This window comes from Equus caballus, chromosome 14, assembly GCF_041296265.1.
Source record: "Equus caballus isolate H_3958 breed thoroughbred chromosome 14, TB-T2T, whole genome shotgun sequence".
In the NCBI taxonomy this organism is placed as follows: domain Eukaryota; kingdom Metazoa; phylum Chordata; class Mammalia; order Perissodactyla; family Equidae; genus Equus; species Equus caballus.
Genome location: NC_091697.1, coordinates 35,252,728 through 35,268,887, shown reverse-complemented (window position 1 = coordinate 35,268,887; position 16,160 = coordinate 35,252,728). Strand labels below are relative to the sequence as shown.

Here is a 16,160-nt window from a genome sequence, read left to right as displayed (position 1 = left end):
ACCAGAAAAGAAAACAGTGATGTTTGTGCACAGGGTCCTAATTATTCCCCCTTCCTCTATCCTTGTCCATAAAGAGGCCCCATCAAAGCTCCCAACGATTAAAAGCCTACAGGTCGTTCTCCTATAAGGAAGCAATACTACTTAAAACAGCTATGGTTGGACTTTAACAGTTAAAAAAATAATAACCTTTAAAACCTAACTCCTAAAAAGTAAAGAGCTTTTAAATAACTAAATTAAAAAAAAAAAAAATCAAGACTTTATTGGATAAATGTTACACAACATTCTTTAACATTTAAGTCTCAGCATACTTTTGATGAGAAACAATTTTTGTCATTCAAGTCTACAAAATGAAATAGGCTTGTGAAGATTTGAAATACAGACAAAGGCAGCATGAAGCAAAGCTTAAATATTAAGCAACTAAAGCAATGAACGTGAAACAGCAACATGGTATGTCTAGATTTTAAATACCACCAAGTTTCATTTTTTACAAAATGAAAATCTGGTTTATAACAAAACACCTTTGAGAATTTGTCATGAGAAAAAATATTTAGATACTTAAAATCTGACCTCTCCCAATTCTTTTGCCTTTATATTACTTCTTGGTCATTTCCATCACTCTGCACAAATAAAGAATTCTGAAGCTTAAAAATCTTGCATATACAATCTGCCACAGCTCGGGTGCCATCTGGTTCTTGAAGTGAGCCTGAAAGGTACAGCTGGGGTCCGTACCTGAATGACCAGGACAGACCCAGCTGAAGCCCCAGGGCTGCGGGGCGGGGGCCCCACGGAAGTACACATCTTCTTTAGAACCCCTGCTGCTACAGCTCCAAGCTGACTTCTTCCAGAGTTGATCAACTGTATAATGACTTCATGATAAAGAATTTTCCAAAAATACAATTTTAGAATGTGATCAACACTTTTAATAACTTGCCGTGTAATTAGGATTTGTATTAAACTCACTAGAAGCAAGACCGCTTACCCTTTCTTCTCGAGTCGTAAACCAGATCCTCGTCTGTTAGAGCAAATGTTCTCAACTCACCCAGAACCTTTTATTAATCCTGAGTGTGACATTATTCATTCCACACCTATACAGTAAGATTAGGGAAAGTTTGGACACTTGAGCCAAATGCTCAGTTAGTTATCTCTTATGTTGCTTCAAATGAATTTTGTATTTTTTTATTTTTGGGCATTTTCCCCCTTTTTTATATTAAGTAATCAATATGGATTATCTTTCTGGTTTAAAAAATAAATCAGTATTGCCGCTAAAAAACTTGTTTTATTATTAAAAGCATGGCACCATCAAATATAAAATGCCTTAAAAATGTAGTACTAACAGGTCCATCTGGTTGTCTCATTAATGTTTTCTCCATTCATTAAAAAAGAAAAATTAAGGTTTTTCATAATATGTATTTTCTAAAGACAAGAAAAACATTACGGTTTCCATTGATAAGAATTCATGCTCCAGGCATGAAGAATTCGATGCCATCCTGAATGGGTCTGTTTCCGCTGCTTGTTCTTTGGGCGAAGTCCCACCTGGCCCCTGTGAGAATTTCTTGCACTTAGAAGGAGGGGCTCTTCGTGAAGAGAGGTCCACATCAAAATTCAGATATTGTCACCTTTTCTAAACTAGAGGAAACCAGTAAGGAGAGGGAGAATACTAAAAAGCCTTTCCAGCTCAGTAGAATTAAGAACTGGCTCCTAGAGTATACATTTTCACTCCAAGATCAGCACTAGCCTATCCACTCTGAGTCAGAATTTGAAAGATAAGAATGTATTATAAAAATGTGCACAAAATGTTAAATACTGGTGGCAAATAAATACATCTTAATATGTTCCAACAAGCAAACATATATTCAAGATAATACAGCCCTGCTTTATTAAAGAACAGATGCAAATTCTTTGTGGGATGGGGTGGGGCACTTTGCCATCCTTTTAGCAGGATGTTAGATAATCTTTTCTCCCGTTTCCAGTGGCACCCTGAAGGAAACCTTGGCCTCGGCATGTGTGACTACTGCTGTTTCAGAGGAGAGCCATTTGAGAAATAACCTCTGCTCATAGCTGAACTGATTAACAAACACTGAAGTAAGCACAAAGTTTTAGTATGAAAAATATTTCAGCATTTCGGCCATCCTCCTATGCCTTTTACGCCTGTCCAAACTGTACTGATAAGAACTTCACGTTCAAAAGATGTTACTGTCACTGATTCTCCAGACATAAAACTCAAGGTTTTTGTATGCGTATTTCACATCACTTTTCTCCTCATCTCATGCTCAATTTATTGCAATAGTTCATTTTTTATAAAATATTTCCCTAATGCCTATTCTTCGGTTTAATACAGCACGATTTGCAATGCCCCTTTATAGACCGTTGATGTTAACCACTGCCTTGACATGTACTTCTTAGTGCAGCTTGAACAATCTGAGTCTCCAACTGCATTCATCCTGATGCTCTGGTGTTCTCTGTCACTGCGGTACAGGTCCATGAAACCAGCAGCCTGCTAATGTCTTTGTGCTGAAATATAGTAAAGAAAAGGAAGAAAATGTAGTTAAGCACAAGTAATTATATGAGAAAAATGATGTCCTCGTTGTTTAAATTAAGCCCTTTATAGATTGTGGGATCACACCTAATTTTTTGTTTTAAATCAGTTAAACATGACCATTATTTTTTTGAGAAAACAACTTAATGCCATTCTAAACCACCAGAAGCATTCATGTTATTTCTGAAGTATATCTGGCCAAGCTCCAACACAAATAAAATGGTTGGCACCTTCACACAGTCAATCTGCACTTGAGTGTATTTTTAAAAATACTTGTTTATGAATATTTGCCTAATAAAGGGTGAATTTCAGCTTTGTCCTTTATGCTGCCATTTCTCGGGTAACGATCCAGAACTCTGCAAGTGAGCTTGGCAGCCGCGGACCGCTGGGGGCACCAGCAGCCTTCCTCTAGCACAGGCCGCCACAGGCCTGCGAACAAAGTTACCTACAAAACGAGGCTGTGTAAAAATCAGCTGCAGACCACACTGTCTACATATATGCAAAAAGCCAAAGAGAGGGGCGTGGAGGAGGCCTCCTCAGAGGCAGACACAGCACATCAGAAGGCGCCAAGAGCACCAGTTTACAACCAGAGGGCAACTTCCACACGCTAGTCAGACTGACCACAGTGTCCCTCGTTACACCAGCAAACCAGAGTGTCGGCAGAGGCACTCTGCACCACACCTCCAACAAAAGTCAGGACTCAACGGAACATTTATAAAGGGCAAAGCGTATAAAAATCACTGCCAAGTAGCCCAACATCCAGAATGACGACCAGTGACCACAATGCCCAACATCACCAATCTCCCTTTAATACAACATGTGGTAAGAAGCCCATTGAAACCCTCTATAATCTCTGATTATGCCTCTCAAACCTGGGGGCCTAAGTACCACTAAAAGTTTGAATTCCAAAAGAGGTGACCCGTGAAGAGAAAGATGATTTTTTTGGTCAAATGTATTTTTAAACCAAAGATATGGTATTTTCAGTGGAATAACGACAGACAAAATAAACATAGAATGCAAAAAGGAAAAAAGGAAAACCACCCCTATCCTTCCCGATATTTCTTTCAAACATTTCAAAGTAGGCATCTTTCCCATTCTGTGATAGAACTCTTGGCCTTTTGTTAACTTCCCAGGGCTGCTGTGCCTCCTTCACTTACTGGAGCAGGCCTATAAGATAAATTTCACAGGGCTTCTATCATGTTTCTTCTAGAACAATGAAAAGCTACTACGAAGCACAAATACTGCACATATCAGAATGGAAGGTGAAGGTAATCCTTGCTTCTGAAGAAACAGAATGATTAACTGTTTTAAAATTTGACATCGAGCTAAGTTTTTATTTTCTAAAAACAGATATTATACTAATATAAGTATACTACTAATAAATGTAGACTCACAAAGAACTTTGGAAGTACATGTCCCCATTTTATAAAATGAAAGGAAAAAAGGTAAACAGCCAATCCCATGCACAATTCCATTTACTTCTACTTAGGACTCTCTCAGTATCTGGCTTCAACCTTAGTGAGGCCTATTCAAGTTGGCAAGAAAGCCAAGGATTGAAGCAGATCTTACCATTCCTATGAGAGGAGCGAAACCCTAAAAAAAACGGGATTCCCTCAAGAGATCACTGCAAGGGTGGCCACCATCCCATACAGGTAAGAGTCCAAAATCTCCCAGCCTCAGTCTCTCCTCCCGAATGTGCCATTCCGACCCAGCTTGCAAACTACAGCTCAAATGCAGCGATACAGCCCAATTACAGCTCTCCAGTGGCCGCTGACGCCAGAGGGCTACACAGCCTTAATGCAGGAAAGCGAAAAGATCACAGTTCAAAAGCAGCACAAAAATCCCTAAACTTTTCCTGCTGTATAAGCCCAAAATAAGCCTCTTAGGCGTATCCAAACAGGTTTTAATAAATGTACTTAATTAAATAGATTATAACTACATTTCAGCATTATCTTTTGCCACCCTCTGAGCTTTGACTTGTCTTATGTAAATGACAATGGTTTTGAAGTTAATTCACTAAGAATATATATATATGTTCATATATGGTTATATATATTCTTACATATACATTAAGAAGTAATGAATATAAATTGACAAAGAAAGATTGAGATAGTGAAAAGATAAAGAAATCCACTGTTGGACTTTCCATGGAGACTCTGTTGCTATCTGACATAATCTGCGATGACGCCTGACTTCTACCACCCTAGAGAAACGCCTCTCAATTCATGGAAGCTGGAAGGAGGCTGGCTCTACTTTTTTCCACAGCAGGTAACATCAGTTGAAAGTTATTTTCACTCATGAGAACTCTCACCTACATGAAGTACACCTAGCTACCAGGGTCAATGAAAACTAAGAAAAAGCAATTAATGAAGTGTTTCACGTCTAGCCTAAGCTACTTGGGGAATGATCAAGTAATGACATGATGCCCTCTTCACTTTGTGGCAGGGCTTAGCACAGACAGACCTGCCCGTTTCACTGTTAACTTCAATGCTCCCAGTCTGAATCCACAGTGGTCTGTCAGACACTGTAAGGGAGCAGCAGCACTCGTCACTGTCTGATGTAATAGCTGCCATTTGTTGAGACCTATGGTAGAAAAAACCAAGTTAACAAAAATAAAGCAGTCATTCAAGTTCTTTTTAATCCATTTACCAAAAAAGAAAAATTTAAAAATAAGACCAAAATTCAGTTGAATCTTCATAATGAATTTATTCTAGGTAATTTGCTGGCTTCACAGAATGTGAAGCTTTTGTACTAAAGGAAAACAGACTCAAGGTGTGTACACACCATCCTTGGCCAGGAGAGGGCACCCTCCGGCCCTAGTCCATTCAGCAGCAAAATGCCTCAGGGCACACCGAGATGCGGCCCTCCAATGCTAACTCACATTTAACGTCCCCACAAAAAACTTTTCCTAGCCTAACACTAGCCTAGCGGTGGAATCCTGATCTCAGTATTCACGGAGGGCTGAAGTCGTCATCCCTATTCGTATTTGAACTCATCATTAAGGAGTTCAGAGACCCTGTTTTGCAGAATGACCAAAAACTGCCTGAATCCCTTTCTCCTTTAATGCCAGTGCCCACCAGCGCCCACCAGCGAATACTGCTGAGGCTGAACAGACTGCGAGATCACACCTGCTTGAAATAAGTGTGACGAGACAAGCTTTCTCACTTAGGCTTTCAGAACAGAGACTTCAAATACTAAGCATATTTCAAATAAAGGACTGCTATTTTAAGCCTTATTTTTTTAAACATATTTGCTTGTCTGCTTACTTCCCTACTTTAAGTATAAATAAACAATTCATCTATCACATCAGTGTAGGCAACTCTGGGATCACTGATTTAGACAATGTTCAGTCCTTATAATAAAATATTTTTAAAATGGCAAGTTAAATCAGAAGCAGTACCACATAATTAAAAACTTTAAAAATGCTTTTCTGACACTGAAAAGGAGATAATTTATACACCTGACCTATAAACATAATTACTTCTGAATTTTAACTCAGAGAACAATTTTCTTAAATGAAGTTTAATAATGAGGTTATTTACCCTTTTGTTCCAGGAAAACTTAACTATACTATTTAGGTATATTTAATATACTATAAGTATTACTATTAACTATAACCTAACAGCAATCACACAAGAATAAAAGCAATCTGAAGGCACAATTTATCTCTGAACCTCTCCTTCCATAAGTACAACTTGTTAGCGTTCCACAATCACTCTGAAGAACCTCCTTTTGATTCTAGTCAAGAGTCAAGAAGCTGCCTCAGAGCAGATGGTCTTTCCCTGTGCATTTATTTCCCCCTCCCATCCCTTCAAACTCCACAGGAACTATTAACCTGCCAGTCTCTGGTCCACAGGGCCTGGCGCATGATTCTTTTCTGCTGGTGTTTAAGATGAGTTTCCCTCGATGCTTTTAGGGTCTCAAGAGTATTTCTTTAGAAATTGACCACATGCACAGGATCCATTAGGAAGAGTCAGGGAGTCCTGGCAGTGATGCACTAAATGGAGAGAAACCCTCAGGAAAGGCAGCGATTTCATTGGAAATTACTTATTTTGTCCTTAAGAGAAAGCTTACATGCAAGCATGGCAACTATTCCTGGGAGGCAGCAGAGATATAAGGGGCAGATAAGAACAGGATACACAAACATTCAATTTCCCTTTTAGAGTGTATGAAAGAAGGAAGCAGAAAAGGTCATGCTCTCGTGGCAAAGCCCAGAATTAAAACCTAAAGAATTAAGATTATATACATGCACTTATTCAATGACTGAACATTCAATATAAATTTTCTCTTAATACAGTATAGTATGATGCAACATGACCAAGCAGGAAAAAGCATAAGTAACTGGTTAGAAAAATAGCTATTCAATTATTATTCTACAGTAATAGAATATTATTGTTTTACAAGAGACATTCTGGTTTTCTAGCCCAGTGCTATTTCTCTGACCAGTTATTTTTCTAGGGCTTTACGAAACCGCATAGTTCTTCCCAGCATACCAGGACTCACACCAAGATGTACCGCTTCCAGCCTGATTTCCTGCTAAAAGCTACACTGTGGGGGGAAATCACAGGTTTGTAATCAACAGCATCTCAAAAATGAGCCATGGGTAAAAATGACTACCCTCTGGAATATACGGCCACAACGCACACAGATCAAGGCCTTGGAATGCGAGGTATTTCCCTCCTAGGAAGGGGAAAAAATCTCCTACTCAATCATACCAGTAGCAGTAAAAAAATAAAAGGGAATGTTCGAATTAACGTCCACTTTTTCACCATTTGGCAAAATACTAGAATAAAACGCCAGAATCCCAGGGGAACACAGCATCTGTGCAAATTAGCTAATTTCTGCTACTTAAAAGCTGACAAGTGTAGCTTTGTGGTTCTAATACCTTGGAAAAGCTCTCCCAAGAGGACATGCCCCTGAGCCCCACCAGCTAGGAGGATACTTCTCATTCTCTTTGGAAGGATTTGGGATGTGCCAGGCTTCTGAGACGAGAAGTGGTCGAGACTACCATCCCTCCTATGTCAGCCCCTGTCCTTGGCATAAGGGAGAGCAGACGTGGAAGACTAAGACTCCTGGAACTGACGCCATCCCTAAACGAATGGGGCAAGAGTTGAAATACAACGTTCATGCATCCTCCTTCACTATAATCTCCATGACCTCCAACCCAGCTGCCTTCCACAAATGCCAGCTGGAAATAGTTCATGCCTGCTTCTAGATATTTATGGATGATCATACTATGATTACTGTAATTTCCAGGTAACATAACATTTTTTCTGTTTGTACTGAGTGTATGTTGCAGAAATACCAAGCTACCAGAATGAAATTTCTATGCCAGACACAGAAAGTGGTGGTTGTGGTAATGATAGCAAGTATTTACACAGGCTTTGTGCCAAGCACTTTATTGCTTTAAATATTTAAATTCTCACAATTACCTTGAGGAGGTACTATTATTCTCTTCATTTCACAGATGATGACATTGAGGTCACCTGCCTAAGATCACACAGCTTGGAGTGGCAGAGCTAAGTCAGGCTCTGAATCTAGGAAATCTGGCTCAAGCACCTGTACTTTCAACCATGTGCCTGAAAAGTGGAAGAGAATGATTGTTTGTTCAATAAAAACGTGATATTGGGCACTACTGGTGCACAAATGTTAATGAATGCTCCAGCTCACCAGCATCAGCGGTGAGTTATAGACTCCTGAGTATGCCTTTCTATCTTCTACACTCAACAGGATGACCCTCACATTTCTACAAAAACATTCTCAGACAAGCAAAAATTCTGTTATATTTTACCAGGGGAAAAAGCTATATTCCTTCTAGGCTTTTCAATAGCTTTTAAGTGAATCTCTGTGCTGGAGAGAAATAAATAGGGACACTCAGAGTTACAAAATTATCTCACATATTAAAAAAAAAAAAAGCCCTTGCTAAAACTTGATATGCATTATAATTTCAAGTTTTTTAGTTTACATGAAAAGGAAAAAAATGTGACAACAGTATAACACTTTAGCTATGGAGTATCCAGTTTGCCTTCTAGATACTGACACTGGGATAGAAAAAAGTATAAGGAGTTTTAAATCATGATTTCTGGTTAAGATTCAGAGTTCTAAGGCAATAAAAGGATGTTAACTGTCACATTCTTATGGTACAAGGAAAATTCAGTATTTACATAATGGCTGTGTTTTCACAGCCATTTTTTTTTTTTTTTAAAGGAAGATTAGCCCTGAGCTAACTACTGCCAATCCTCCTTTTCCTGAGGAAGACTGGCCCTGAGCTAACATCCGTGCCCATCTTCCTCTACTTTATATGTGGGACGCCTGCCACAGCATGGCTTGCCAAGCGGTGCCATGTCCACACCCAGGATCTGAACCGGTGAACCCAAGGCCACTGAAGCAGAATGTGCACGCTTAACCGCTGCGCCACCGGGCTGGCCCCTCAGCTTATTTTTAATGAGACTTTACAAAAATACCAGGAATTTGAAGAAAAAATAGTTAATTCATGCTTAAGTCAAGTTTTAAGACCAGGTATTTAAAAACTGATCTGTCTTCACATGAAAGGTTTAAGAAATTGTTTTACAAACAAAAACCATCTAATTTATTCAGCTGGAAAATGATAATTTGACTCACAAATTCAGCATTTTGATAAATCCTGATTATTTTTGAGTCTACAGTTTCTTTTCCTTTATATCTCCCTACAACCAATCTGTAATTTGTGCCATAATAACACAGACATCTATAAGAAAAAACTCAAGTTTGGCAGTTAGTTTTTTCAGAGATTAAGTAGATGCATTAAAATTTGACTCAATCCATCCCAAGATGGATTAAAAGGCATGATGTAAAAATTAACTTAAATCAATATTTTTACTAAAGTGTGGTACACAAAATGATCTCAGAATTTTAATAGATTTATCTACATATATCAAGGCATATTTGTTTTCCATTAATTGTACTGGCATAATAAGTGGAAAAAGTAAGAGTACGCAAATTTGAAAATATGGCAAAAATGTGATGGTATGTAAATAATTTAAGTTTTGGAAACTAACTAATTCTATTACTAAAATTATTAAAATGGTTTCCATATTCATAAGATTGTCTAAAACAATTGTTTTTGTCACTGGGAGGGGATGGTTTTAACCTAAACCGACTCTTAAGAGTACTTAGTGGGTAAATGCAAGCACACTAATTCACCTAAAACTTTCACCAAGAGGCGATTAGTCCTTAAAAATGGGGGCACCATTATGAGCACTGTCCAAGACTGCAGATTAATTAGGAAGGAATCCTGGAAGCCAGGCTGCCAGCATCATGTTCCTATCACAGGGCTTGACCAAGAAAAACACTCCTGTGACTTAATTTCCAAACACCTTTTAGAACAATACCATCCCAAATTTAAAAGATTTTTATCAAAAACCAAATTACAGACGGATAGTGGTGATGGCTGCACAACAATGTGAATGTACTTAATGCCACAGAACTGTACCCTTTAAAAAAATGTTCAAAATGGTAAATTTTATGTTAGGTACATTTAATGACAATTTTTAAAATACCAAACATAAAACACAAATTACAGTGCTCTATTAGTATGACAAGGAGAAAATTATTTCTACCTAAAGTCACAAGTAAAGTGAAAAAATCCTTGAATCTATAAATGTTAAGTCTCTTGAGTACAGATTAAACAAAAAAAGTTGAACTGTTTCTATTCTGATCTTAGTGCCAACTATGCAAGATAAAGACACCAAGACATCCTGGAAAACTAAAAATATATAGACCATCTATATCACTATGACTTTAAACTTCCTATTCCTTGATTCAAAATAGCACAACAGAGCATATTAATTGCTAAAGCTTTCATTTTTTAATTCTATTCACTCCGTTGAATGAATACAGTAAGTGTACAAACTGTAAATACAGAATATGAAGAGCCTATTAACTAAGCCAGAACCAGATAAAAGTGATTAATGTAGCTTAGCTGTTTTATTTTCTCCTGGCAATTGGTACACCACTAGCCTCTTCTTCTATTTCTAAATTCCGTGTTACGCCTGTCAGTTAGAGATTGTTTTAACAGCAACCATATTAATACAATCCCGAAGCAAACACTAAATTTGTCCCAGCTTAGATATAGGGTCTTCCTTCTCTCTGGCAAATTCCCTATTGGAGGCCATCACTGGGCCCAAGTCAAAATATCCTGAATCAAAACATTATCAACTTTACCAGACATATGCCAGTTTCTTCTCTGTTATGAGTACTTAACAAAGTGAATCAATCCAGCACAAACCACAGAAAACTTCACAATTTAAAAGGGAAATCTAATTTTAGATTTAAATTATAGATTTCTTAAGGTATTTCAATTGAGTTATTCTATATAAAGGTATGTATATGCATATAAAAGAATGTAAATGTGTATCTTTCCTTCAACATAACCAGTATTAAGTACAACCTGCTCAAATAGGGGTGCATCTCAATCTTTTGTAAATTAGAAACTCAGACCCACTAATGCAAACATATCCATTTAGTTGACTTCAGTAACAGTTCCATATTCTTTGCCTGCAGTCTGTCTTCAGATGTATATTCCTGTCTAGTCTTGGTACTAATCTAAAATTACTACTTATAGATTTTCCCATCAAAACCAGAGAGACACACCATCAAGTCATGCAAATGGGCTTCAGACTAGTGAATTCTACTTCATCTCACTGATACATTTTAGGTCTCTGTTTCCACAAATAAATGAGTCAAATAGATATTTCCTTTCAAATAAACAGTCAGCTCTCTGGTCTATAAATTCTAGAAAACTAAAAGGGAAAAATACTCTGATGCTTTTAAATTTCTGAGAATTTCTAGAAATAAAGACATCTTTGTTTTTTGGGTTTTTTTTTGAAGATTGGTACCTGAGCTAACATCTGTTGCCAATCTTTTTCTTTTTCTTCTTTTCCCCAAAGCCCCCCCAGAACACAGTAGTATATTGTAGTTGTAGGTCCTTCTGGCTGTGCTATGTGGGACGCCACCCTGGCACGGCCTACATGAGCAGTGCCATGTCCATGCCCAGGATCCAAACCAGGGAGACCCCACGCTGCTGAAGCAGAGCGCGCGAACCCACCCACTTGGCCAGAGCCGGCCCCATCTTTGGCTTTTTGGACAGCTCTTACTTCACCTGGTGTCTCCCCTTGTAATCCTTAGTTTTAGCCATTTTTCTTAGATGGCTGGAGATTTGGCCTAAACTGAGTTCTCTCTCTGCAAGAGGGAAAAACCCATTTGGTTATCTCTGTACAAAGAGTAAATGCCTCCTTTAATCATTTTAAAGAAAAATGTAAAAGAAAAATGGCTACAATTCCCCCAATTCAAATCCATCTCCATCTGCAGTAGACACTAGACAAATTTATCTGGCTGCTTAAGAAATTTCTATTTGAGTAAAACGTTAATGTGCAGCTATTGGATTAGTGTATGGAATGTATATTTTAAGACTACAGAAATTCTTTAAAATTTGTTTCCCTATTCCCTAAACTTCAGATAAAATATGCCAAACTGCCAGTTTAGAATGGAGGGATCATTCGGCATGATAATTAGAGATCATGCACACTTGTGACTATGCTTCAACCTTTCCTCAAAGGGATGGACTAGAGGAAACTGGGTGTTACTTTTGTATTCAACAATCATGATTTTATTATTTTCTTTCTTTTTTCCCATAGCTTCTGAAACAAATCAAATCTGATTTATGCCACAAGAGCACATTTGCCAAACCACTTGACTTGATTACCAATATCCTGTCAAAACCACTATGTTATGATAAACTCACCTGGATCTTTCTTTACATAAGGACTTTGAATTACATATTTTAGGTGACTTTTTGCACTACCCTGTTTAAGTCTTTCTGAGCTTTAGATTGAAATCTAATTCAAATCTGAAATTGTAATTCAAATATATCTGAATGAACAAGTTTATTAATCTGAAACAAATACTCAAATAATTTAAGATACTTCCTTAAAACTCCTCAATCACGCTGTGAACTTCTTTCAACCTGTTATAATCAAAGAACTTCAAAAATAGTATAGTTGTTTCTGTTTGCAGGAAAGAATATGTTCTATTCAAGTGAAACATCTTTTTATTCAATTGTGTGTTTATTATAATCAAAAAGCATTGACTGAGTTCCTCAGAGGAAATTCTACTTGCTTTTGCAGAAATCAGTACATAAATCATAGAAGTCCATAATCTTAAGGAAGCTGACAGACTATTGATTTTCAATCTCTATTAATCTTTTCATCATTAATTCCACAGTAACTAAGATATTTCAACTTGGATTACTTAGAAAACTGCAAAAAGTTGCTCTTTAAGTTTCAAGTTTCCAAAAGTGTCAAACTGACACTGTATCAAATTTAAAAGTTAGACACAAAAGTATGAAAGCAACTTAAAAATCTTGGGATAAACTTGCCTCCAGAGGCAATCAGATATATTTTTCACTAACAATACAAAGCTAAAAATGCAAAGAAATCAAATCGTAGGGACAGATGGACCATGCAGAAAATAGTAGGCTAAGTTACCAGCCCCAACAGCAATGAGACTTGAGGCAGAAGACCAAGCAGAAAAGAGACTGGTTCTAATTACCCAAATATAAATTTTTTTTAAAAAATGAAGCATGTGGTGAAATATTAAGGCTAAAAACAAAAAAATTAAAACCCACACATTTATGAGAAATTGGCAGGAGGAGGGTCTCAAATCTAGAAGCATATCAGACCTCTATACAACAAAACCTCATTTTAAGAGTATACTGATTAATCACTTACTATTTGATTTTACCTACGCTCAGATAATATATTCTCTGATAGGGAAAATAGGAAAATAAAAGTTTGATTTTTCACTTCGTCTACAAACTATTACAAAGAATAATTTTCTACCAACTTGAAATTTTTCAAAGCTTTTTGAGAAACACACACAAATAATTTGGATTTAGTTGATTTTATTTACAGCTTGTTTTTTTACATTTCAGAGCATTACACAATTACATTTTCTCATTTTCTGACCTGCAAACAGATACCTTAAATGAAAATATTTTTTAAAAATTATCAAATTAGGTACATCCAAAATGCAACAATTACACATATGACAATTAATTCACAAAGTGTAATTTACTAGGACGTATCCTAAGAATTTAGGAACAGCCAGTCAGGAAATCTGACCAAATTCAGCAATCGACTATTTACATATCCAAAGACAAAGCTATCTAAACTCCCAAACCAGAAGTTTGAAAGTTTTTGTTAAATAACCATTGGACGAAAGAGAGAGAGTGATGATTCAAACCTAGCCAGCTGTGACAGTCTCAATCTCAAATACTGGGATAGTTACCCAGTCTGCAACTGAATAGCAAGCATCTCAGTTTTTCAGACACCTATGCGCCATTCTTGCACCATTATGCACATAGAAAGGCTAAGTGTTCGTTAATTAAAAAGCAAGTAGTCATTAAATATCCACACTATTCCCCCCAGCTCACCAGCCCTTACTGCAATCCCGAATATGCAACCTGTGTCACATAGTGACAGGCTATATTTTATATATATGTGTATATACACACACATATATGTACGTGTCTGTATATATATACACACATACACACAGTACTAGGTACAAATGGCAATTAACAGTCCCTGCGAAAATTCATTTTCAGTTGAGGCTATGGCTCCTATGCCTTGGGATGGTTTTAGACGTCAAAACTGAAAAATACTGCTAAAATCTCACTTCCTTAAGACAAAATTTGATTGCTTGTTCAGTTTAAGTTTCTCAGTCTAAAAATGGCTATAAGGTAAGTATAAAAAAAGCAGCCAACTGAGTGCAATTTCTCTCTCCAATTTGGCCAGGCTATTTCATAGAAGTTACTCCTAACTAAATTAGGAGATCTGTGGCGCCTTCCAATGGTTCTTGCCTACCTTACTGTCCATGTTCACGTTTCAAACTGTGTCAACAGAGCCCGCACTTCAGGGGTCAGCTGCTTGGCAGCCTTAGCTGCCTCTGTGATAGCCTTGCGATACAGGCCCTTTCTCTTCTTATTAAAGCGTGACTGGAAGTTTTCTAAAAAGGGGGAGAGTTGCGAAAGAGCAAGGAAAGACGTTGTTGGAGACCCAAACCATGAAATACGGGCCTCCTGTCGAACTAAAAGGCCGTTATCTTTCCGGCTCACAGTTATAGTAAGAATACGGGCTGGCCACCAAGGGAAGCCATATATCTTGGCCCAAACAATGTCCCCTACACATATGGTCCTGCCATCTGGTGTGACGCATTTAGAGACGTTTTTGGAAAAGACTTTCATTTTCAAGGAATTACTGAGCTTTTTCTCTTCCTTTGAAGAGGAGGAAGTGGAGGAGGTGGAAGGTGCATGCCTACTGCCTGGAGGAAAATCAAAGCTTTCAGAAGAACTACACTCAGAGTTGGAGGATTTCAGATCATCTGTGCTATCAATGCTACACACTGAAGCACTGGAAGAGTCAGATTTCTTTTGATTTAGGGTCATGTAAACAGAGATATTGCTTTTGCTGCCCTTTTTGCCCAGTGTCTGTGGTTCCTCCTGCTCACCAGGCACAAGCACTTCGTTTGTGTCCTGAACCTCACAGCTGGCCTCTTCAGGGCCGTCTGAGGGACTCTGATTTTCTGAAGGGGCCTCACCTGCTGAGCGGGTAGAGGTGCAGCGAGACTGGGGCTTGGGTGCCATCTTGCCACTCCGCATTTTCTCAAGTCCTGTCTTCAGAGAGGAGTCATTTTCTTCATTCCTGTACCTTTGTGGTTTTAAACGAACCCGGGGTGGAAGGGAACCTGAGCTAGGATTCTGATAGCGGCGTGTGAAATGGACTTTTGAATGTGCATTTTTGGACGTAGAGGTTTCACTTTGCTTCTTTTGTGCCTTTTCTTTGGCAATTTTCAACACTTCCCGAGCTTTTGCATGATCCATGTTCTTACTCTGGAGCACTTTTTTAGTACTTAACTGAGCTTTTGATGTGTTGGCCTGAGCAGAAACTTTGACTACTCTGCCTCTGCTGTGAGCAATATTTGAAACCTTAACCACAGCGTTTCTTTTCTGGCTTTCATTTTGGTTTTTCCCATCCACTTTATGGTCAGTTTTCAGTTTTTTGTTCACAGTAGTTACGCTTTCATTTCTCCGTTTTTTATCTTCATATTTAGAAGAGTCACTTGCACTACTACCTTTTCTAATTTCCTTTTTTTCAGCAACAACACTGTTTTTACATTTGTCACACAGGACTTGCCTGGGCCGTAGTTTAATAGCATTCATTATTGAAGTAGGTTCTTCCCTGTACATCTTTCGTTTGGGTCGTTTAATTTTCCGAGGAGGTGGCTGAGGTATTGATTGGTTATATGTGTCCCTGATAAACAAAGGGGGAGGATAAGGTGCTCCTTCGTGGAAGAGAGGAGGTGGTTTGGAAGTCCACAGGCTTTCAGCCAAGCTCGGCTCAGGAGGCGGGACAGGAGAGGGATCCCCAGGAACAGCACCACTCGCTTCACGCTGGACTTCTGTCCCTTCTTGGAATGTATTACTTTGGAGCTGCATGGCTTCGGGTTTATCCTTATATTCCCTTTTGGGAAATACTGTCACAGGGATCCCATGGGGCCCAAACCTTTGAAAGAAATGAAAGAAAAA

General features: G+C 38.1%; 1 protein-coding gene across 9 annotated transcripts in view; it reads right to left on the bottom strand.

The window, feature by feature from the left end:
• Positions 1–233: 233 nt before the first annotated feature.
• The window catches only part of PWWP2A (PWWP domain containing 2A), a 33,785-nt gene continuing 17,858 nt past the window's right edge, over positions 234–16,160 (bottom strand). For 4 of the 9 annotated variants that reach the window (XM_070232985.1, XM_023617301.2, XM_023617305.2 and 1 more), the window contains one exon: positions 13,459–16,137. In XM_070232985.1, coding sequence (XP_070089086.1) covers positions 14,454–16,137 — 1,684 coding nt within the window. In that variant the 3' untranslated portion in view covers positions 13,459–14,453. Of the gene's footprint in view, positions 2,512–4,999; positions 5,120–7,968; positions 8,116–13,458; positions 16,138–16,160 lie in introns of those variants that run through there. The other 5 variants (XR_011425028.1, XM_023617302.2, XM_023617303.2 and 2 more) reach the window with 5 other exon arrangements.